We start from the raw sequence: 22,933 nt of genomic DNA, 5'->3' as shown, positions 1-22,933 counted from the left end.
CCGATCGCTCGCTCGGCTGCCGGGTCCCGCCGCCATCTTTGGTATGGGAATCAGGAAATGGAGCCTTTCGGCTTCATTTCCCGGTTCCCTACTACCCCCCTCCCCCCTGAAAGGTGCCGATTGTGGCGCCGGAGGGGGGGGGGGGGGGGGTTCCGATGAGCGGAGGTCCATTTTAGGGTGGACCTCCGCTTTAAGGACCAGCCGCCGCAGTTATACTACGGCAATGTGGCTGGTTCCCGCGAATCGCCGTCATTGTACATTGGCTTATACACAGCGATTTGTGGCCACACGTGCCCACATGGCCAACAGGGGAAGACAATTCGCAATTAGGGCGGACTCTATGTCCATCAGCCACCTACGATCATTCCCCACAGTGACAGAACAGGGATCTGCCTGTGTAAACAAGGCAAATCTCCATTCTGACAGGGGAGATCGCACAGATCCTGTCTTTCTGCTATGCAGGAAGACAGATCTGTGCGTTTCCCCAGTCACACAGTCCCCCATACAGTTAGTAAACACACTGAAGGAACACATTTAACCCCTTGGTCACCCCTGAGGTTAACCCATTCCCTGCCAGTGTCATTAGTACACCAGTGCATATTTTTAGCACTGATCACTGCATTAATGTCACTAGTTCCCAAAAGTGTCAAAAATGTCAGTTAGGTGTCCAATTGGTCCGCGGCAATGTCGCAGTCACTCAACAAAAAAAAAAAAAAAAGAAAGAAAAAAAAAAAAGAAAAAAAAAAAAAGGACATCAATTGTTTGCGTACAGCGTCGCACAACCACGCAATTGTCAATTAAAGCGAGGCAGTGCCATATTGCAAAAAATGGCCTGGTCATTAAGGGGGAAAATCTTCCGGTCCTTAAGTGGTTAAGCTACTGTGACTACATCTTACACCTAACTTTTTATACCTGACATTGCTCATTTCCTGAAACTTCTAAAAAGGACTTAACCCCTTAATGACCAGGCCATTTTTTGCAATACGGCACTGCGTTACTTTAACTTACAATTGTGCGGTCGTGTGACCGTGTACCAAAATAAAATAAAAAATTCCCACAAATAGAGATTTCTTTTGGTGGTATTTGATCACCTCCGCTACTTACCGTTACTTACCGGTAACTCCTTTTCCAGTGGTCTTCCAGGACAGCCCTTGAGAGATGGAGTCCCTCCCATCGCCACAGGAAACACATTAAAAAGGCGGTCCCTTAAGTCCCTGGCCAGTCATTTACCAAGAACAGAAAGATGGAACTGAAAAATAACCATAACAGGTAATATCATTAATACATCAATGCAATTCAAGGGTGGGATCATGCTGTCCTGGAAGACCACTGGAAAAGGAGTTTCCAGTAAGTCTAACTCCGGTTTTCCCCAGTCTTCCAGGACAGCCCTTGAGAGGATCCCCAGATCGGGGGGGTGGCCACGGCTTGGAGGACCTTCCAAGTCCAGTTGATAATGCCTTGTAAAAAGGTGGAGAATCTTGACCATGTGGCTGCTTTACATATTTGCTCTGGAGTGGCACAAGCTCTTTCTGCCCAGGATGCCGAGAGTGCCCTTGTGGAGTGGGCTTTAACGCCCCCAGGTTATTGTTCTATACCCTTCTGCAGCCTTTTGTCCCTTATGTTATCCAGAAAAAGAGGTTAAAAAGTGAATCTAATTCTAAATGGTTTGGTTACCCTTAAGTACTCTAGAATACCCCACCTCACATCTAGTAAATTAAATTGTTCCTCTTTTTCGTTTGAGGTGTTCTGACAGAATGAAGGCAGGACAATATCTTGCAACCTATGAAACCTAGATGCCACCTTTGGCAAGAACCCAGGGTCCATCTTTAGGATGACTCTGTCCTCAAGAATCTGAAGGAATGGCTCTCTAATGGAAAGAGCTTGGATTTCACTAACCCTACGAGCTGAAGTGATTGCCACGAGGAGCACGGTTTTAAATGTGATCAGTCTTAGAGAGGCCTCTGAGATAGGTTCAAATGGTGGCCCCCAAAAAGGCCCCGAGGACAATCGATAGGTCCTAGGATGAAGTTATATTAACTCAACGATTTGTGTCTAGCAATTGCCTTACAGAACCTAGCGATGAGGGGGATCTTCCTGTGATCGTTTCTCTAGGTACACACTTAAGGCTGCTCTCTGAACGTTAATAGTACTAGGAGTTAATCCCTTTGTCTATCCCTTCTAGGAGAAACTGTAGGATGTTTGTTGTATCCTTGTTTACCTCAACTCGGCTATTCAACTTCCTCCAGACTTTTCTATAAATAGTTCGGGTGGCTGGTTTTCGACTCTGTAGTAAGGTCTGAATAACTCGACTAGGCCTTTACTCCTCAATTTCTTCCTCAGTAACGATGCTGAAAGGTTCAGCATGGCTATTTGCGGATGTAAGAGAGGTCCCTGTGACAGGAGATCTTGTCTGCAGGGAAGCCTCAGAGGAGGCTGGTCTGTCAACTGTAGTAAAGTTGTGAACCATGACCTCTTGGGCCAAAATGGTGAAACTAGGATTAAACCCGTTTCTTCCGCTAGAAACGTCACTAGAACTCTCGGGATGAGATGAAGCGGTAGTAACGCATAGGCCAAGTTGAAGGTCCAGGGATTCTGTAAGGTGTCTACTGCCAAGGGTTGATCTCCTGGGCATAAATTAACTGGGAACTTTTGCATTCTGTTTGCAAATAGGTCCACTTCTGGTTTCCCCCAGTAAGCTGCTATGTGGTTGAAAATGTCCGGGTGCAGAGACCGCTCTCGATTCGAAACTAGTTGTCGACTCAAGAAGTCTGCAGTACTGTTCTACTCCCCTTTCAGGTGTATTGCAGAGATGGATTCTGCCCACTAAAATATGTGCTTGGCCACCAACATTAGCCAAGGACTTCTGGTGCCTCCCTGCTTGTTTATATAGGCTACTGCCATCATATTGTCTGAGCGGACATGTAGATGGTGACCTTGTATTATGTCCTGAAACGCTAGTAGGGCTCTGAGAATAGCTGTTAGTTGCTTCCAATTGGAAAATAATTGTTTCTCCTCTGGCGGCAATCTACCCTGAGCCCAACATGAATTGAAATGGGATCCCCCAACTGCTCGCATCCGTAGTGAGTGTGGATGTGATAGGCAAGACCCAGAGTACCCCTTTGCTTAAATTTTTCATGTCCTTCCACCACCAGAGGGAACGTTTTACTTTGGTAGGGATCAATACATGTTCTTCCAGATCCTTGTCTTAACTGTTCCAACTTAAATTTCTGAAGGTCTCTTTGGTGGAACCTAGCCCATTGCAAGGCCGGAATTGCTGCTGTCATAAGACCTAATGCTGATATCACCTCTCTCTCGCTGTACATTTGGTGCTGGTTTGAAGAAAAGGATGTCCTTTTCTTCAGATTCAATATTTTTTCCTCCGGCAAGACTATCCTTTGATCTACAGACAGGATCTTTTAGCCCAAATACAGAATATTCTATTGTGGTTGTTTTTGACTTTTTCAATCTGATTATCCACCCCAGCTAACTCAGGCTGAGTTGTGTTAACTCTAAATCCTGACAAAGTTGTTTCTCCGAGTGGGCCAGGAGGAGCAAGTCGTCTAGATACAGAATGATCAATGACTGAAGTCTCAACGGAACTAGTGCTTCCCCGAGAAGCTTTGTTAAATTTAAAAAAAAAAAGCGCAGGGAGGACAACAGTCCAAAGGGAAATGCTCTGCACTGAAAGTGAAACTTTGGTGTCTATCTGAATCGCCATACGAATACATTTCTGGCACTCCTTCCTTATTGGGATATGCAGATAGGCCTCCCTTAAATCCAGGGTAGCCATAAACACCTCTTTTTGGAGAAGATTCCTTATTGAGTAAATGGACTCCAAACAAAATCTTTTGTATCGGATGGAGAGGTTCAGGGGTCGAAGGTTCAGGATTAATCTGAACTTCCGAGTTTTATTTTATTTTTATTTTTTAAACCACAAAGATGTGCGCGTAAAAAAACAGTCCCCCTGTTCCTGAATAGGGACTGGTGTCAATATCTCTTGATCCACTATCTCCCCTATTGGTAATAGTAAGGCCCTGGCCTTTTGCCTTTTTTTGAGGGTGGATCGCTGTGAAAATTCTAGCGCATTACATCGTTTTATTATGATGTTTAAAACAAACTCATTTGAGGTTATCCTTTCCCACTTCAAGAGAAATTTTTCTAGTCTTCCTCCCACAGGTACTCTGATGTCACTGGGGTGGTTAAAAAGCATACCCCCTTTTCCTTTTTGCCACGTCCAGTGCTTTTTGGGTTTGAAGTCCTTCTCTTGTTTTTGAGGGTTCTTTTGAAGGATGAAAACACTTCCTTTGAAAGTTTTTCTTTTTAGTGGGGAAAGTTTTCTTTTTAACCGCAGTTCTAAGGCAGCATCTAATGCAAGGCCGAAGACCAAGTCTCCTGTAAAGGGGACAGGCGTGTTTTGGACAATTGAACTTCTTCCTCATCAAATTTCCAGTGCATCATAAATAGCGTTTAACAGCTTGTCCACTTCCTCAAGGGACAACTTTTGCGGCTTTGTTAGCTACAGCCTGATCCTTGCCCTGGTCTGAGTCAGCATCAGAGGATTCAGGGCTAACGTGGGGCTATGCTCCCTGACTCCACGGGGCTGCCCGGAGCTGGGTGTTGTAAGGCCTGGTGAAGAGGGAATCGCAGCTGCTCTACTGGTGGAAGCAGACGTGTTTACATTTGCGAATAAACTCCCTGAGAGATTTAAAGGTTGATGCCATATCATCTTTAAAGAAGCTAAGGAATTTAGCCAAGGGAGAGTCTGCCTCTGATTTTAGCAAGCCTGCAATACAAGGTCTGCATAAAGCTTTGTAACAATTAGGGCACTTTTTGCAGCCTGACTTGTCTTCCCTTGGAGCCTCCTTAGCCTGTAAAAAAAAAAAAATCATCTGCTGGAGTGCCCTGGGGATTTGTCGCCATTATCTCCCCCCCCCCCCGCTCCGGATCCCGCCGCTAGTCCGGTATTCCGGACGCAGGAATAGTAGGCCCAGCCTGGGCTTTCCCCTTCCTCCTTGTGCCCGTGGAGACCCAGAAGCAGAACTCTCAGCGCACAGTGATGACATAGTTCCACAGCGCCGTCTCTGGCCCCCACCCAATTGCAGCAAGGAGCTGGTATGGGCGAATCCACCTACACCACTCCTGGGGGAATCTGCATCACTCTGCCACTGGCACACCTCAGAACTGGAAGGAGGGGGGGGGCAACGGGTCTGCTCCTATCATACTGGACGGTACCCGAGCCCCAAAAGCATAAAGGTAGGAACTTCACTGAAGACGGCGGATAGGACCCAGTCCACCTGTGCAGTCTCCACTCCCTTCAGGCAACCCCTGACAGATGAAGTCCCTCTCCTGGTTCCTAGCAACATGTTCCAGGGACAAGAGGGACCACATTTTGAACTGTGGCAATGTGTTTCCTGTGGCGATGAGACTGAGCCCTCTCAAGGGCTGTCCTGGAAGACGACTGAGGAAAATATATATTTCTTACTTTCTGCTATAAACGCATCCAATAAATTAAATAAAAAATTTCTTCATCAAAATTTAGACCAACATGTATTCTGCTACATATTTTTGGTAAAAAAATAAAAAATCCCAACACGCCTATATTGATGGGATATTTTGTTTTTATTTTTTTTACTGGTAATGGCAGCGATCAGCGTTTACCGGGATTGCGGCGGACAAATCGGACACCTGACACTTTTTTGGGAACCAGTGACAATACTACAGCGGCACTGGCAGGGAAGGGGTTAACATTAGGAGCGATCAAAGGGGTAACAGTTTGCCTAGCTGCTGCTTGCTGTGTGACGACAGATCGATGTTCTTGCTTAGCAGGAACACAAGATCTCTATCTTCTCCCGTCAGAACAACAATCTGCCTTGTTTACATAGGCAGACCACCGCTCTGCCTCTCCCTGGAATGATCACGGGTGGCTGGCGGACATCGGGTCTGCTGGACTTGCTGATTGGCTCCCCTTCATTCATTCAATCATAGATACTAATTTCTTTCCTGCAACCTGCACACTCAGTGTTGATGGGGGAATCCCTACCATGGAGCCATCATGTTCTCTCAGCAGGAGGGGCGTGGGGAGCCCATCCCTGTCGGGAGAACACTGATTATCGCTAGCGGCTATAGCCATTGCAAATAATTGCATGTCGACAATACGACATGCTGGTAGTACCCAAGTAGATCAATGGATTGACTTTAGTACAATCAGCCTGCCCATACATGGTTTGAATCTCAGCCGGCGCCTGCTGAACCCACTGAGATTTGAAGTCTATGATCGGCTTAGTAACTCCCATAACACCACAAAATTAAAGTATGAAATAAGTAAACTTACACTCATCATATTTGATTTTGTTGAGGTACCATCTGATAATCTCCGAGCGACCCTTCACATCAGGCAAGGGAACTGTGACTTGCATGTCAAAGCGTCCAGGTCTCACCAATGCACTAGAAAAATGAAACACAATGAAAGCCTTAAAACATGTTCTAAAACAACAAATACAAACTATTAGTGATAAACTGATACCCTGATATACATGATTATTCACTGAGTGCAGGACACTGATGATGTAACTCCTGTGCATTTTACAGATGTCGGGAATCTACATTGCCCTATTCATTCAACGCAGGCATTGTCTAGAAATAATTCGTTTTTGAACTATAGATGCAATAAGTACTTTTTTTTTTTTTTGCTAGATTTAGTCTGCTTTAAGTCTACAGCCAACACGACACAACATGTGAAAAACCATCAGAGCAAAATGACTGTCTCCTGGCCGACGTAGACATAGATGTTGGCTACGTATCAGATTTCTAGTACAAAAGTTATACTGCAGTTTTAGATTCCGTATTTAAAGCTATATAAATTTGATCAAATTTATCAAAACATCTACTTCATTCATACCTATCCAAGGCTTCAGGGAAATTTGTTGCTCCAATGATTATAACTCCTTCATTCGGCTTAAAGCTATAAAGGAGGGGGGAGAAAAAAAAAAAAAAAGGGAAAAGTCAGTGGAGATAATACAACAGCAAAATCACCAAGCATGTGCGTACTTTTTATTAAAAGGGGTTTTCTAGATCACTGTTTTGAGTTCCCGTACAAAGTTATGAGAATGCAAAACCCCCTTTAAGCATGTCAACTGCAGATCAGATGGTCAGATGCCAGAGTCAATCAATTCTAAAATGATCTCAGAAATGTCCTTAGTAGATAGCAAACTGATGGCATTGACAAGCCCACCAACAGGCCCTAAATGAGACCTTACTCCTTTTGTATATATGGGTTGTTCCTTTCTGCTGAACCTTGACAGCTACTAAAACAGAATAAAGATAAAAACTGGCAACAACTATACAGAGGTCTTACAAATTCATTGTGCCACCTAGAGGTGGGGGCTATGCCCAAGTGTACTTAAAGTGGTTGTATACTTTTTTTTTAACCTACAGGTAAGCCTGTAATAAGGCTTACCTGTAGGTAAAGTGAGCATCTCCTAAACCTGTACGGTTTAGGAGATATTCACTTTGCATGCAGCCGCTGACATCAGCGGCTCATGCACTGTGAAGGCCCGGCTGAAGGAAGAAGACTCCCACGCGCATGCATGGGACTGATGTAATCGTGTCTCCGGCTACAGAAATGGAGCCACGAACCTGGAAGAAACGCTGAGGGAACATGTCAGCTGCCTTGACGTGGGCGGGGATCAGATGCAGAGGCCTTGTTCTAAGGTGAGCATTTCATAATGAGCTAGTATGTGCTGCATACTAACTTATTATGCCTTTGTCTTACCTCTGTGTGGGTATACAACTGATTTAATGTACCCCTGTGTACGTTGAGAAACAAGTGGATAGCACTCTTGCCTTGGTGCTCTAGTTTTAGGAGTTTGGAATTTCTTCTAAAGACACTGGGGTTGATTTACTAAAACTGGAGAGTGCAAAATCTGGTGCAACTGTGCATAATAGCTAGTCAGCTGCTAACTTCAGCTGGTTTAATTAACCACTTCCCCACCGGCAGATGATATACGTCGGCAGAATGGCAGGGGCAAATTGGCGTACAGCTATGTCCATTTGAAATGTCCCCGTGTCATCGCATGTGCCGGTCGGGAACTCCATGAGTTCAGTCGCGGGTCCTGCAGACTCAAACGCTGCGGGGATACCCACGATCGTCTCACGGGGAGATGCGGAAGTAAACTGCATCTTCCCGTTATGCCTAGCAACAAGTGACACTGATCTCTGTTCACTAACACAGCCATGCCCCTGTCCGATGTGTCCGCCATAATGTTGCAAAAAAATTTTTTCAAATAATAAATTGCTGATCACCGCCATTACTAGTATTAAAAAAAAAAAAAAAAAAAAAAAAAAGCCATAAAACTATCCCCTATTTCTTTAAACGCTATAAATTTTGCACAAACCAATCAAATTTCTTATTGCGATTTTTTTTTACCAAAAATATGTAGAAGAATACGTATCGGCCTAAACTGGAGGAAAAAAAAAAAAAAAAAAAAACAAAAAAAAAAACCACACACACTAATAATATAATATAAATATATATTATAGCAAAAAAAATAACGTGTTTTTTTCAAAATCGCTCTTTTTATGTTTATAGCGCAAAAAATAAAAAAACCGCAGGAGTGATCAAATACCACCTAAAAGAAAGCTCTATTTGTGGGGGGGGGGGGGGGGGGGGAACACACAACAGGACGCCAATTTTGTTTGGAAGCCATGACGAACGACTGCGCAATTGTCAGTTAAATCGACGTAGTGCCGAATCGCAAAAAGTGGTCTGGTCTTAAGCCAGCAAAATGGTCCGGTCTGAAAGTGGTTAAGCTTTGACAAAAAAAAAAGCCTGGAATCCAATTGGTTTCTATGCAGAGCTGCACTAGAGTTTGCTCTCTCCAGTTTCAGTAAATCAATCCCACGGTCTGCATGGTGTCTTAATTGGCTCTACAGCATGTACACTTTTTTTGATTGAGCTATGCTACATGGATGTGTGGGAGGACATCCAAGGCTGAGCATCTGGGAAGGAATAGCCGTTGTTTACTGAATATCATTTCACCTCATTGATCACAGTGGCGTTTAACCATGCATTGTACTATCACTATTGTTCTTATAAAGAAATAAAAGCGTGCAAATACTTCTTACATTCAGTTATGATCAGACAGCCATAAAAACATATGTACAAATAAATACTGATAAGCTTACCCATCCATTTCTGCTAGCAGTTGGTTTATTGTCTGTCTGGAGTATGGGTGCATGGGAGACTCAATCCTTTTACCTCCAACTGAATCCAACTCATCAATAAATATAACACAGGGTGCATTACCCTTAGCTTCTCCTGTTAATAAAAATGTACTTAAAATTAGTATATTCCCTTCATTTGCAGCTGCTGTGTACTTAGATATACTTAATACAATGTATATAAAGAACCACACACAGTGTTAAATAAATAGTTACACCATTTTTGGCACACTCTGGGGCCATGTACCAATGTCGTAAAGCATATTCACTATCAAAGTGAATGTTCTCCTTGCAAAAATCTGTTTTCACTTAGCTTAGTGCATGAAGTTGTGTTTACTTTAATTATCCAATAATCATGTTTTTCTATGATTTGGTACTATTTTCAATTAAATTTTAATTTTACCTCATTCACCAAGAGAGAGGATAGCTTTCAACATGCCCTCCAGTTGCAGTAAATCAGGGTCAGCGTTTGAAACTGAGCTTGCTTTTTGCCTTAAGAGAAGTATAGGAACCATACTAGCATTGCTCCAATGATGCATCTGTCCCCCGCCAGCTTTAAGGCTAAGAACTGAGCGATCAAACACTGCCGATTGCTCAGTTCTCTAGTAAGTCACTGGGTCACTGCTCTGCACCCCCTGCGTTCACTGGAGCGATGGGCTGTGGAGGGGCAGAAGCATGGGGATCAGTCTCTCCGTGGCTGAGCCGAGTGCCGCTCCTGGCATGTGGGCAGATCCCGACCATATGGTTGCAGTCTTTCCCGGATCGGCTCCGTCATGTCAGCAGGCTTCAGACCACGGTCTGCTTAAAACAGGTCATAGGAATGCAGGACAAACTGCTCTCCTGTGATCCACAGAAGTACAGTCAAACAAGCTTTAGCTGTACTTCTCCTTCAACAAAGCTTTGCTTATGGTCAAGTCAGTCTCATTAATTTAACCACTTCAATACAGGGCACTTAAACACCTTCCTGCCCAGACCAATTTTGAGCTTTCAGCGCTGTCGCATTTTGAATGACAATTGCGCGGTCATGCTACACTGTACCCAAATGAAATTTGTATCATTTTTTTCCCACAAATAGAGCTTTCTTTTGGTGGTATTTGATCACCTCTACGTTTTTTTTTTTTTTTGCGCTACAAATAAAAAATACCGAAAATTTTGAAAAAAAAAAAAAAAAAGTCTTTGTTTCAGTTTCAAAACTTTGTAAATAAGTATGTTTTCTCCTACACTGATGGGCACTGATGGGGCTACACTGATGGGGCTACACTGATGGGCACCAATGAAGTGGCACTGATGAGGCGGCACAGGTGGGCACTCACAGGCAGCACAGGTGGGCACTCACAGGCGGCATTGGTGTTATACTGTACTAATGGATGCCAATCAGTGATGCCCATTGTGGGCACTGATTGGCATCCATTGTGCGGACTGGTATCCCTGGTGGTCTAGGGAGGATTACCTTTTTCTGGGCATCCCTGGTGGTCTGGTGGCGTCCCTTGTGGTCCAGTGTGGGCATCCTCGGGGGGGCTGTGCTGATAATCGATCAGCACAGACCCCCCCCTGTCAGAGGAGCAGCCGATCAGCTCTCCTCTACTCGCGTCTGACAGATGCGAGTGAGGAAAAGCCGATCACCGGCTCTTCCTATTTACACTGATCAGCCGTGATTGGACACGGCTGACCACGTGGTAAAGAGTCTCCGTCGGAGACTCTTTACCGAGATCGTAGTAGTCGTAGTTGCCGGGTGTCAGACTGACACCCCGCAACAACGATCGCCGCGATGCGCGCCTCCGGGGGCGCGCAGCGGCTCATAAGCCTGATCACGTCATATGACGTCCGATCAGGATTATGAAACCACTTTGCCACTGTCAATTGTCTATAGGGCGGGCGGCAAGTGGTTAAAGAACGAAAAAAAAAAAAAATGTAAGAAAACTAGTTTTTGTGGTGTAGGATAGGCTTTGGTCCCCTGCTTGGTCTTCAAAACACCTGCCAATCGAAGTATTGCTCAACTAGAGACATACAGGCAGTAAAGCAGGGGTCTCAAACTGGCAGCCCTCCAGCTGTTGCAAAACTACAATTCCCATCACATCTCTGCCTGTGGGAGTCATGCTTGTAACTGTCAGCCTTACAATGCCTCATGGGATTTCTAAGTTCCCAACAGCGGGGGGGTCACCAGTTTGAGATTCCAATAGGGTGTAAAGGAACACGCATACACACACTCTAGAAAACCTGAGAAAAGAAAGCTCAGATTTAGCCAAGCTTATGACCTGTCACAACTGTTCCAAGGTGGAGGGGGCGGCGATTTGAAGACCTGACAGGGAATCAAAGCTTATCCAACACCACCCAAAGAAAATTTTCTGCAAGAGAAGAAGGGAAAACCCTGCCCCACGCCATCCAAGTGTTGGGTAGAGTATTTTTTTTGTTTATTACAACATAAAAGCAGTTTATGTGTATGGCATTTACGACCATGGTAACAAAGTAGTGTGATGGACAATGGTGGTGTACTAAAAATGTTCTTTTTTTTCCCCCCTTAAAAAAAAGAAATAAAACATAAAAAAATAAAAATTATAAGCAATTGTAAGGAGAGTTGAAAAAAATTTGAAAACTATTCAAAGACAATACAAATGCTGAATGTTAACACATGGGGGAAAAAAAAAAAAGCTAGAGAAGATTTAAAAATTTAAAGTACAAGTTCACCTTTCTAAACATGCTACACCCATATTTAGGCTCGGTTCACACTGCAGCAATAGCAAAGTTGTAGACCTTAGCCTTCAACTTTGCCTGGCGACTTCCTTCCAACTTGGATGCTATTTAGGAGCCTATACAAGGACTAAAATTGCGGACTGAAAAAAATAAAGCCCTGCACCATTTTGATGCAAAAGTGATGCGATTTCAGCTGTACAAACTGTATGGCTGAATTTGCATCGCACAGACATCACATGTGATGTACAGAGCAATATGGTGCGAATCACATGCATGCCTGCCATCACATAAGTGTGAACCCAGCCTAAGGTGGTAATATTGGGCTACATTTATGAACACAGTGGAACGCAGAGACTACTTTCAACAGGTCTGAGACTTGGTACATCCTACCTAGTCCGATTATTTATTGTCAAATTCAAAACACTTTTTGCCACTTTTTCTATTCAACAAATTTTTCCTTTCCTTTTATCCAGTTCTCCGTTCTGCATGCTGTACCCTCCCTCTCTTTCAACTATCGTACCCACTCTTTCCTTTAACCCGCTTCAGTTTCAGATATTACCATACTTCACCCATGAGGAAATTCCTCTACTTAAAGTGGTTGTAAACCCTTACAGAAGCAAAGTGAAGTGACTGGCCTCAGGTGATACAAAGATGAAACAAAGGTGATACAAAGATGAAAAAAAAATAAAAAAAATCCTCCTACATAAGTTGTTCCTGTTTATCTGCAGTCTTCTCTACAGCCAAAGTACATCATTTATACAACTGGTCTGAGCTTCCAAAGCAGGGGGCAGAGAGCTGAAATCACACTATGCAGAGCTCAGTGAGAGCTGACATCCCCTCTCTTTCACACAGCATACAGGAGCAGAGCTGAGGCTGTCAAAGTCTGTGTGCTGGAGCTGCCTCTCCGTCACTTTTTTTTTCTCTTGGTGTCAGGAAAACCTTGTCAGAAGCAGCAGACAGAAATGACATTTAGCTCTCTGGATTGAGACAAGCACACACACACACACACACACACACACACTATAGAGGAACATGCTTTGTTCATAGTAATGGTTGTGGATGTAACAACCTTTTCATTTTACCCTGATAAGCTCATAAAACATGTATTAAAATATATAAAATAAAATAATTAAGCTTTAAATGTGCAGTTGGGAATTGGTATTCATTCTTTGGTATGCTTGTCATAAGACATATACAGGGCTGCCTTTGCAACGCAGTTCCCTTTTTCGTAAATGCTTGTTACCTGGTTGGAACGATGACCCACGCAATTCAATATTTAGAAACATTTACCATGAACAAGAAGGTAAATCAGAAAATATCACGACAGAAGTCCTCATCTCTATATACTTGCCCTAGAACAGTGACTCCAGGCACAGAAGCAAAAGGCAACTACAGCCCTATATTTCTCTCAGGGCAGTCATATATTAAGAAGGGGCAGGTAAAGTAAACAATTAGAGGAAAAAAAAAAAAAAAAAAAAAGGCTAAAATCAACATACTAAATAAATTCCTAATGCGACTGGCTCCAACCCCAACAAACATCTCATCAAATTCAGAGCCGGATGCATAATAGAAAGGAACATCAGCTTCCCCAGCGACAGCTCGAGCCAGGAGGGTTTTCCCTGTGCCAGGTGGTCCAACTAACAGAATACCTGAAGAAGAAGAAAAATAAAAAAACAGCATATGAGGACAACTCAAGCAAAGGAGCTACAATTTATGGACTTGAGAAAGGAAAAATCCCATCCATGCTTCAGATTCAGTAAATGTGTACTAAAATGCTAACGATGCACAAGCTCTACTGAGCTGGGTAAATTTGGGCTTACAATGAAAATGGGAATGGGCTTCTAGATTAATACAATGGGTCAATATTAAAATCACTCTCCTGCAGTCAAAAAGGTGGCACGCGAGGCATATCAAAGCAAATCGCCTCGTGTAGTAGATCTTACCCTTTGGAAGCTTTCCCCCTAAAACCGTGAACTTCTGAGGATTTTTCAAGAAATCAACCACTTCCTGTAGTTCATTTTTTGCTTCGTCAACCTGTTGATAGTATTAAAGCACAGTGAGCTTTCCCTAACTGCACAAATAACTTTCCAATAGTTCAGAAAACTAGCAGCCATTATATTTAGAACTCATCACCCAAAATGAAAGAGGACATCTGGACAGAGATAAAGTTGAAGCATTTATGATAGATGTGCTTGTGGAAGAAGAAGAAAAAGAAAAAGAAAAAGAAAAAGAAAAAGAAGCACACACACACTACAAAGTCTTAAAGCATATCTGAACCCAGGAATGTAAATAAGTTGCAGCTTACCAGGTCTTTAAAAAAAAATATGACAGCTTCATTTGTTTTCTTATTCTAGGAATCCCCCCCACCAAAAAACAAAACAAAAAACTTCCTGTTTTAGGGTGACACTCATTCACTCTACTGTATCTATGGAGAAACAACATTGTCACCCTAGGACAGGAAGCGTATTAGGAATACACCTGCACCTGTCCTCACCTACATAACAGAGGAGAGGCGTTCTGTAGTTCACAGATACAGCTGGGAAGACTGCTAACTAAATGCAAACTATTCAGCATGGACATAAACAGGAAGCCATCAGCTCATTGGATCTACAGCAGGGTCAATGGTTTCACCCCTTTTAAAGTGAGGAAAATTATTTGATCCCCTGCAGATTTTGTAACGTTTTCCCATTTGCAAAGAAATGAAGGGTCTATAATTTTTTATCATAGGTGCATTTTAAAATGATAGCAACAGAATATCACCCAAAATCTACTGTACATTGAGCAGATAACACAAAAACACACTTTCAATAGTATATTTAGCATACCAAAAGGGAGAAAATAAGAGAAGTTCAAGGGTATGGTTTATATGCAGTAAAAATTCATGCAAATTTAGCCACTTAATGGCCCTACTACATCTTTTGTACAATTGACTCCATTACACAACATTGATTGGTTGCAATGGATTGTTGTTTTTATGCTTTAACTACTTACTGACTATTAACTTAAATATACAGCGACAAGGTGGCACTGCTGGATTGTGTACCTAGTACATGATCTGAAACTTACAGGTTAGGAGGGCTGGGGGGCAGGATTTTTTATTTTTTTTCCCACCACTGCGACGGCCCTGAGGTGCTGCAGGCAGGAGTTTTTAGGCGAGGCCGGATGCCGCGGCCTTGCCTAAAAACTCCTGCCCGCAGCTCCGGGGACCGGCGTCCATACGTCTGCCAGCAATCACAGATAATCCAGCACAGAGGCTGAACGCCGGTCCAGCTATGTAAACAAGGCAAATTGCCGTTCTGTCGGTAGGAAAAGCATGGGCCCTGTGTCCCTGCAAAGCAGGATCCATGCCTCCCCCTGGTAAAAGCACCTCCCACACTGTAAAAAAAATAAAAAAATAAATAAACCCACTATAAAAAGGTCATCAAATACCACCAAAAAAAGAGCCCCAACAAAGATCAAAATCATACTTACCCCTTTTACATGCTCAAAAGTTACATTTTTCATCTGAATTGGATCTACAGCTGAATCAAGGCCAGACGTTGCCCGGAAACGGACTGCAATATAATTAAAATGTTTTATTTTAAAACTAAAAAATTGATAAGGGGGGGGGGGGGGGGTACAAGTTAATGCAACAAAGGAATAAATAATCTAATCTTTATTGAAATATATAGGAGCACCAGGTTAATGGTCATCAGCACTGAGGATTGCAGAAAACATTACATGTTTGCCTTTCAACATTTTTAAGAAGTTTAGAACATCTAATAACAGCAGCTTACCTGTAAAATCCTTTTCTTTGAAGTATCACGGGAGACACAGAGCCATAGTAATTACTATGTGGGTTATGGGCCACCTTCAGGTGATGGATACTGGCACACCCTAAACAGGAAGTTGCCTCCCTATATAACCCCTCCCACTACTGAGATTACATCAGTTTTTTCGCCAGCGTCTAAGGTGTTGGTCACGAGTAAAGATGTGCTGTGCTGAGCGCCACTGGAGCAATCCTTGCCGGATCCATTCAAAGTGTCTTTTCAGGCTGAATTGAATGATACCTTGGACTCGTGGCGGAAGAAGCAAGGTTTAGCCCGTAACGCTTCTCTTTTTAGAGAGCTGGACCCCAGGATCCAGAGCTTTGTTTTTTTCAGCTTTTACTGGCGGGGTGGTGCTTTACGGGTCCAGGAGTGTGGGTTCTCCGAAGGTCCCCAGTTCCTGAAGGTTTTGTAATGGAGCCCACCGTGAGTGGTGAAGATTGGGTCTGTTGGTTTTTAACACAGAAAACCCTGCAGCGGGAAAGGTAAGTGGAGGTTTCTAAGGAATTTTTACATTTTCATATTAAAAAAAAGTCTCCTTTAAAAAGAGAAAGTGTTCTCATGCCTAGGAGTCACCACTGGAGGGCTGTATAGAGCACGTACCTTGTCATACTTTCCTCAAAGATCATGCTGTGTCACAGAAACAGCAGGCTTCCCTCCGGCGAGCAGCTCAGACCTCTGGTAAGATTTTATTTTTATTTTTTTTGGGGGGGGGGGAGATTTTCCTCCACGAAACATCCCCCACCGGTGCTGCTCCATTTTTTCCACCGTCCCTGCACGGCGGCTTGTTACAGGTCTCCTCACCACCACCCAAGAACCCCCCCCCCCACGCACGCACGCACACACACACCGTTGGATCGGAGGCACGTGCTTGAGTGGGAAAACCCTCTTTTGAAAAGGAAAGGGGGGGCCACAATGTGATGGAAGGGGCGGGGCTTGGCACCGCATTGTCGTCCTCCAACGTCCAGAGCGGGATTATGCTTAAAAGCTCAATTTTTGCTGGCTACAGATGTTGAGGGACACAATAGCAAAAAGGGGCACGCAAGAGGTTGGCGACAAAGGCATTCCCTGACACATTTACAAATAGCATTAGGCTGAGCATTAATAGCAGCGGCTGGATTATTGCTCAAGCAGTGGATGCAATTTCTTCTGGAAGCCTCTGCTTTTGTGCATCGGGCTAAGGTCAGAAGGGGGGGGGGGGGGGGTTGAAACACCCCCAAAAAAGGGCTAAAAGGGTCTTTCCTCAAACTCTGGAAAGCCTATTCATCTCTACAATGGCATCTTCCCGAGAGGGGGTGGCTGGTCAGAGTGAGCATCGGGGCTATGAAACATTTGCAACTGTTTTCAACACTGCAGCCCGTGTATATTACTAAAAGTTTTTTTCCCTCAGCCACGATAGGATTGGAAAAAAGGTTAGCGGCTTTAATCGCATCCCAGTGTGGGACAAAATGTGACAGGTTCTCTTTCATTACCCAGGACCCTCAAAATTGAGGAACTGGGGGTGCTAGAAGATGAATTCCCTCAGGGGACTGGGAAGAGACTGATGACTCCTCTTCTGAGGGGTCAAATGCAGGGGGGTCAGCTTCACAATCTATAAGATCGATGGTGTGAATGGTCTGCTCCACACTTATGTACCCTTAACCGATTGTTGGGTTGGCTAAAGCCTCCTCAAGCTGTGCATGCTGTTCCTGTCCATTAATTACTGGAAAAGCTTTTTTGTATCCGAGTGGGATCACCCAAATGAGCATTTTTCCCCCTCCTAAAAAAAAAAAAAAAAAAAAAATTCTCACTTTATACTATGGAGGAAAAAAAAAAAAAAATAAAAAATAAATCACTAAAAGTGGGGTATAGCCGCAAATGACGCTGCTATAGCCTCTGAATAAAAAAAGTTTGACTTGTACGGCAAACAATGCTCAAATGCTTAGGGATAAAAAGATGGAATTCCTACTAAAAGACACTTTTTTTCCTGGCAGATTGAAGGTCTCAGCCTGCGCTGACAGTAATTGATTAATCGATGAGAGACCACTTTAAATAGGTGCTTAAAGTTATCCTGTTCAGCAGGCCCAGGATCTGGCAAGCTACTACGGTAGCAACTTTATGTTTGCAATAGTTGCTATGAGAGATTCTATCCTTCAGGCCTTGGGGTCCTTCGCTAAGCGCCATGCAAGAAGCTCCTGGATAGTTACTTTTTGCGGTGAAATGGCTGTTTGGGGATGATTTGGGTAATACATCCAACGAAATTCTAGTGGAAAAAAGCACCCCTTTGCCATTCAAGAAAAGGAGTAAAAACGTATTTCATTTTAACAAGCTCCCTTCTCCTGTGCCAGGGGCATCAGCCTCCAGGCAGTGACAATGGCCTCCGCCGTCAAGTTCAAGAGGTAATCTTCAGGGTCAACCCCAGGGACAAAAGAAGTCTTGGGGGGAGGAAACCTACAAAACACTAAAGCCTCCTTATGAGGAGGTGCCCCTGCTCACTTGAGTAGGGGGAATACTTCTGCAGTTCTCAAGGGTCTGGCAGGAGATGGGGGTGTCGAGACAGATGGAGGACTTCCTCAATAGCTCCAAGGTACAAACCAAGAGTTCCCGTCTCCTCGTTTTCTCAGATCATACGTTCCTAAGGATCCAGAAAAAAAATAAGTCTCTCAAGCATTGGACCATCTTTTGGCAAAAAGTGATCATGGTGGTCCCCATGTAAGAGCAGGGGTTGGGGGTTTTGTTCAAACTGCTTTTCACGGTGCCAAACCCGAATGGACATTCTGGATCTCAAAAATCTAAAATCTATTCCTGAATATCTGTTCTTTTTTGGCATGGAGTCAATACAATCAGTTATCTCCATCCTACAAGGACTTCTGGCATCAATCAACATCAAGGATGTATACCTCCACGTGCCTATTTCCCCGCTCACCAGTAATACCTACTTTTCAAGGTAGAAAATCTTTATTTTCAGTGTGTAACTCTGCTTTTCGGTCTAGCTACTGCACCTTGAATGTTTGCAAAGCTTCTGGCCCCTCCTCTAGCTAGATTAAGGGCCCAAGATAACGATTATTAGTTTACCTAGACCTGCTCTTGATAGACCAGTCGGTAGCCGCTTAGACCAAAGTATGGTCACCACATTCAACTACCTGGAATACCAAGGTTGGATTCTCAACCTAGAGAAATCTTCCTTAAAACCATGAAGGAGGCTAAAATACTTGGGTCTGATCATAGATACATCCAGATAAGGGTATTCTTTCCCCAGGCAAAGATCAGCGCTATAAAAAAAAAAAAAAAAAGGAACCGATTCAGCTGGTGGAAGCAAGATGAATTCTTCTATTCAGATTTGCAGGAGGTTGTTGGGAAAGATGGTGGCTTCATTCGAGGCTGTTCCTTATGGCGTTTCATTTGAGACTGCTGCAAAACAGTATCCTATCGGCTTGGAACAAAAGGGTTCAAGGTCTAGATTTTCCAATGTGTCCGACTCCAAAAGGTGTGCCGAAGCCTCAGTTGGTGGTTAATAACCAAAATTCTGCAAAGGGGAAAATCCTTCCTACAGTTACCTGGAAAGTGGTAACATACACCAACCTTTTTTAGGTTGAGAAACAGTCCTAGAAGCGGCAACTGTCCAAGAGAAGTAGATCATAAATGGCTTTGCCCATTAACATTCTAGAGATTCGGGCAGAGCACTTGGTCCTGAGGGCCTGAACATTCAGTTTACAGAATTGTCTTGTCAGGATCCAATCAGACAGACAATGCCACAGCAATGGCCTACATCAGTGATGGCGAACCTTGGCACCCCAGATGCTCAACTACACTGCAGAGTGCATGAGCATCATGGGAAATGCAGTTCCAAAACATCTGGGGTGCCAAGGTTCACCATCACTGGCCTATATCAATCACCAAGGGGGTACAAGAAGTTGTGTGGCCCAGAGAGAGGTGAATCATAGCCTATCTTGGGCAGAAAACAATGTACTTTGCCTATTGCTCTAGGGATAGAAAATTGGCAGGCGGCCTACTTGAGTCGCCGGCAGTTGTTCCCGGGAGAGCGGTTCTTTCACCCAAATATCTTCCTAACAATATGTCAAAGATGGGGGAACCCAGGCATAGATCAGTTTGAATCCAGGTTCAACAAAGAAATCAACAACTTTGTGTCAAGAACAAAGGATCTGCTAGCATGCGGAACAGATTCCTTGCTGTTCCCGTGGAATCAGTTCTCACCGATTTATGCATTCCCTCCTATTCTGCCTGCGTCCAAAACAACTTCTTCGCAGGATCAAGCAGTAAGGGAAGTCGTTGATTCTTGTGGCCCCTAGCGTGGCTCAGGAGATCTTGGTATGCAGAGATCATAAGGACGGCGGTGGGGCTCCCATGGACACTACCACCACATCCAGACCTTTTCTCACAAGGTTCTGTATTCCATCCTACCTTACAAACACTAAATTTAACGGTTTGGCTATTGAGACCCACATTCCGAAGAAACGTTGGCTGTCAAGTTCAGTGGTATCTACATTGGTTAATGCAAGGAAGCTGGCCTCCAGAAATCACATTTTATAGAGTCTGGAAGGCATATGTCTCCTGGGTTGAAACCCCAGGAGGTATGTCATAGGTAGAATCCTTGACTTTCTGCAGATGGGGTTAGAAGCAGACCTTGAGTACTTTCAGAGGCCAGGTCTCGGCCTTATCAGTATTGTTTCAACAACCACTTGCATCGCATTGGTTCCTAGTTTTTTTTCAGGGGGTAACGTGGCTTAATCCCCCAGTTAGGTCACCCCTGAACACTTGGGACTTCAATTTAGTTCTGTCTGCATTACAGAATCAGCCCTTTTGAGCCAATACAACATATTCCCTTGGTCCTTTCAACAAGGAAACTAGATTTTCTGGTAACCATATACTCTGCAAGAAGGGCATCAGAGTTGGCTGCTCTTCTTGTAAAGAGCCATATTATCATTCACAAGGATAAGGTAGTATTGCTTCCTCATCCTTTCTCCCGAAGGTAGTGTCAGGTTTTTATCTAAACCAGGATGTTGTTCTACCTTCATTTTTTTCCAGAACCCTGTTCTACGGAAGAAAAAGCACTACATTCTCTAGATGTGGTGAGAGCAGTCAAGGTCTACCTAAAGGCGACTGCTCAGATTCGAAAAACTGACATTTTGTTTGTTTTGCCTGAAGGTCCTAAAAGAGGACAGGCGGCATCAAAATGAATTCAGCAAGTAACTGTTCAGGCTTATGGTTTAAGGGGAGGATTCCACCCTCAAATGAAAAGTGCACTCCACTAGGACTGTTAGTGCTTCGTGGGGTTGCATCACCAAGCTTCCACGGTTCAAATCCGCAAGGCCTCAACTCTGTCTTCAGTCCATACATTTACCAGATTTTATCATCAGGTAAATATAAAAAGGCATGAGGATATCGCCTTAGGGCATAGTGTGCTGCAGGCAGCAGTATAACTCCTCTAATCTCATGTTGCCCCAATTCTGTTGGGTCTCCCTCCCCTCAGTTGGCATTGCTCTAGGACATCCCACATAGAGCCATAGTAATTACAATGTCCCCTGATGTAAGCTTAAGAAAATAGGATTTTTATAACAGCTTACCTATAAAATCCTTTTCTTTGAAGTACATCACGGGACACAGAGGCAACTTCCTGTTTAGGGTGTGCCAGTGTTGTTCACCTGAAGGTGGCCTATAACCCACATAGTAATTTCTATGGCTTTGTGTCCTGTAATGTACTTCAAAAGAAAAGGAAGTTACAGGTAAGCCGTTATAAAAAATCCTAGTTTACTGGTGCTAAACTTCTTAAAAATGTTTAGAACCAGCAAAAGTATTGTTATGGCACAGATTCTGCAAAGGATGTGTTCATGAAGCATTAGTTGAGTAGACCACCTTATTATTATTATTATTATACAGTCACATGTTATTTATTAAGTTACAATTGAACAGATTGCAGAGCTTAAAGTGGTTCTGAAGGCATTTTTTTTTTATTAAAATTAACAAAGAGGGGACATTCTCAAGGTGGACTGAATGTGTCCATAAACACATAGTGAGGCTCAGCCAAACACCTCAATGGCTCCCGTTGCTCTCAGTGTATCCAGAGAGCGGAGCTGCCGGTGGGGACATAGCTGTATCTTAAGAGGTGTCAGGTTGTATTTGAAAGGGGGGGGGGGGGGGGATGTGGGAGGAGGAAGGTTTTTTTCCCCTTAATGCAGGGAATGTATTAATAGTAAAAAAAAAAACAAAAAAAAAAAAAAAAACAACAAATTAGACTTTAGAACCATTTTAATTAAAGTTAACGCACACAAAAAAAAAAAAAAAAAAAAATGTACCTGACAAAAACGGTGTTTTGGATAAGCCGTAGAGTCCAATTATTATCACAGCTAGCAGCAGGTACCGTGTCCTCTTCAGCGACTCTGAAAAAAGGATTAAATTACCAGATTAATAGGCGAAACAACTTGCAGTGTATCATCAAGAACATGAATGTTAACTAATGTCCTCCCCCCCACACACTTCTCAACTTTTCGCATCCAAATCTCAATTAGCCACTTTGCAAGATATTCATTAAAAGGAGAAGACCAGCCAAAGCTCATTTGGCTGGGCTTCTCCTATGGCTCACAGTAGTGCAATTCGTATTGCACACCTGTGACCAGTTTTCAGAGAGAGTGGGCTGAAGTCCGCTCTCTGCTGACCTCGCGGATTTCAGTCCAGGCATCGCAACAATAAGGTTTGGATCCGCCCGAGACGATACTTCTTTTAAAGAATTTTCCCAATATGTAAAAAAATAAAAAAAAATTGTAAAATTTAAATACCTGGATCATTGTGAATCTAGGCTTGAGAGCACGCTCTTTAACATTTTTTTGTAAAGCACAGAGTAGAAATAAAAAACACCACACACAAACACACGTCACTAGGTGAAGAAAAATCATGTTTGTTGAACAGGTCTATGACATTAATGTCCCACATTCAAGCTCATGCAGTTATTGGCATTTAACTGCTCAAGCAGACATTCCCTTTGAATGATTGGCCCTGAACGCAGACCACGCTCGCTCTATGAGCAATTACATTCGAGCGCCTGTGAACAGCTGTGGGAGCTGTTGGCCTCACATTGCTTTTAATTGGGCTCCTGTCTGCAGCAAATCACCAAGAACCCCTGAATCTAATCCCTAAGGACCCCATTCACAAGTGTGAATGGGGTCATAAAGTATTCTGTATACTTAAATCGTGCTGCAGACATTTTTTTTTTTACAAGGCTG

At 43.5% G+C, this 22,933-nt stretch overlaps 1 protein-coding gene across 1 annotated transcript in view; it reads right to left on the bottom strand.

Annotated features, from left to right (window-relative positions):
• YME1L1 (YME1 like 1 ATPase) overlaps positions 1-22,933 on the bottom strand; it is a 60,498-nt gene that overhangs the window by 14,699 nt on the left and 22,866 nt on the right. The window contains exons 7-13 of the mRNA XM_077491028.1: positions 22,010-22,093; positions 15,382-15,464; positions 13,854-13,944; positions 13,407-13,559; positions 9,184-9,316; positions 6,899-6,961; positions 6,332-6,444 (exon numbers count right to left, since the gene is read on the bottom strand). Coding sequence (XP_077347154.1) covers positions 6,332-6,444; positions 6,899-6,961; positions 9,184-9,316; positions 13,407-13,559; positions 13,854-13,944; positions 15,382-15,464; positions 22,010-22,093 — 720 coding nt within the window. The remainder of the gene's footprint in view (positions 1-6,331; positions 6,445-6,898; positions 6,962-9,183; positions 9,317-13,406; positions 13,560-13,853; positions 13,945-15,381; positions 15,465-22,009; positions 22,094-22,933) is intronic.

The sequence above is a fragment of the Lithobates pipiens genome, unplaced genomic scaffold, assembly GCF_037356315.1.
Source record: "Lithobates pipiens isolate NorthernLeopardFrog02 unplaced genomic scaffold, aLitPip1_a1.2 Scaffold_19, whole genome shotgun sequence".
NCBI classification, from domain to species: domain Eukaryota; kingdom Metazoa; phylum Chordata; class Amphibia; order Anura; family Ranidae; genus Lithobates; species Lithobates pipiens.
Note: the sequence above shows the minus strand (reverse complement) of the source record. Positions and strands in the feature narration are given on the sequence as shown.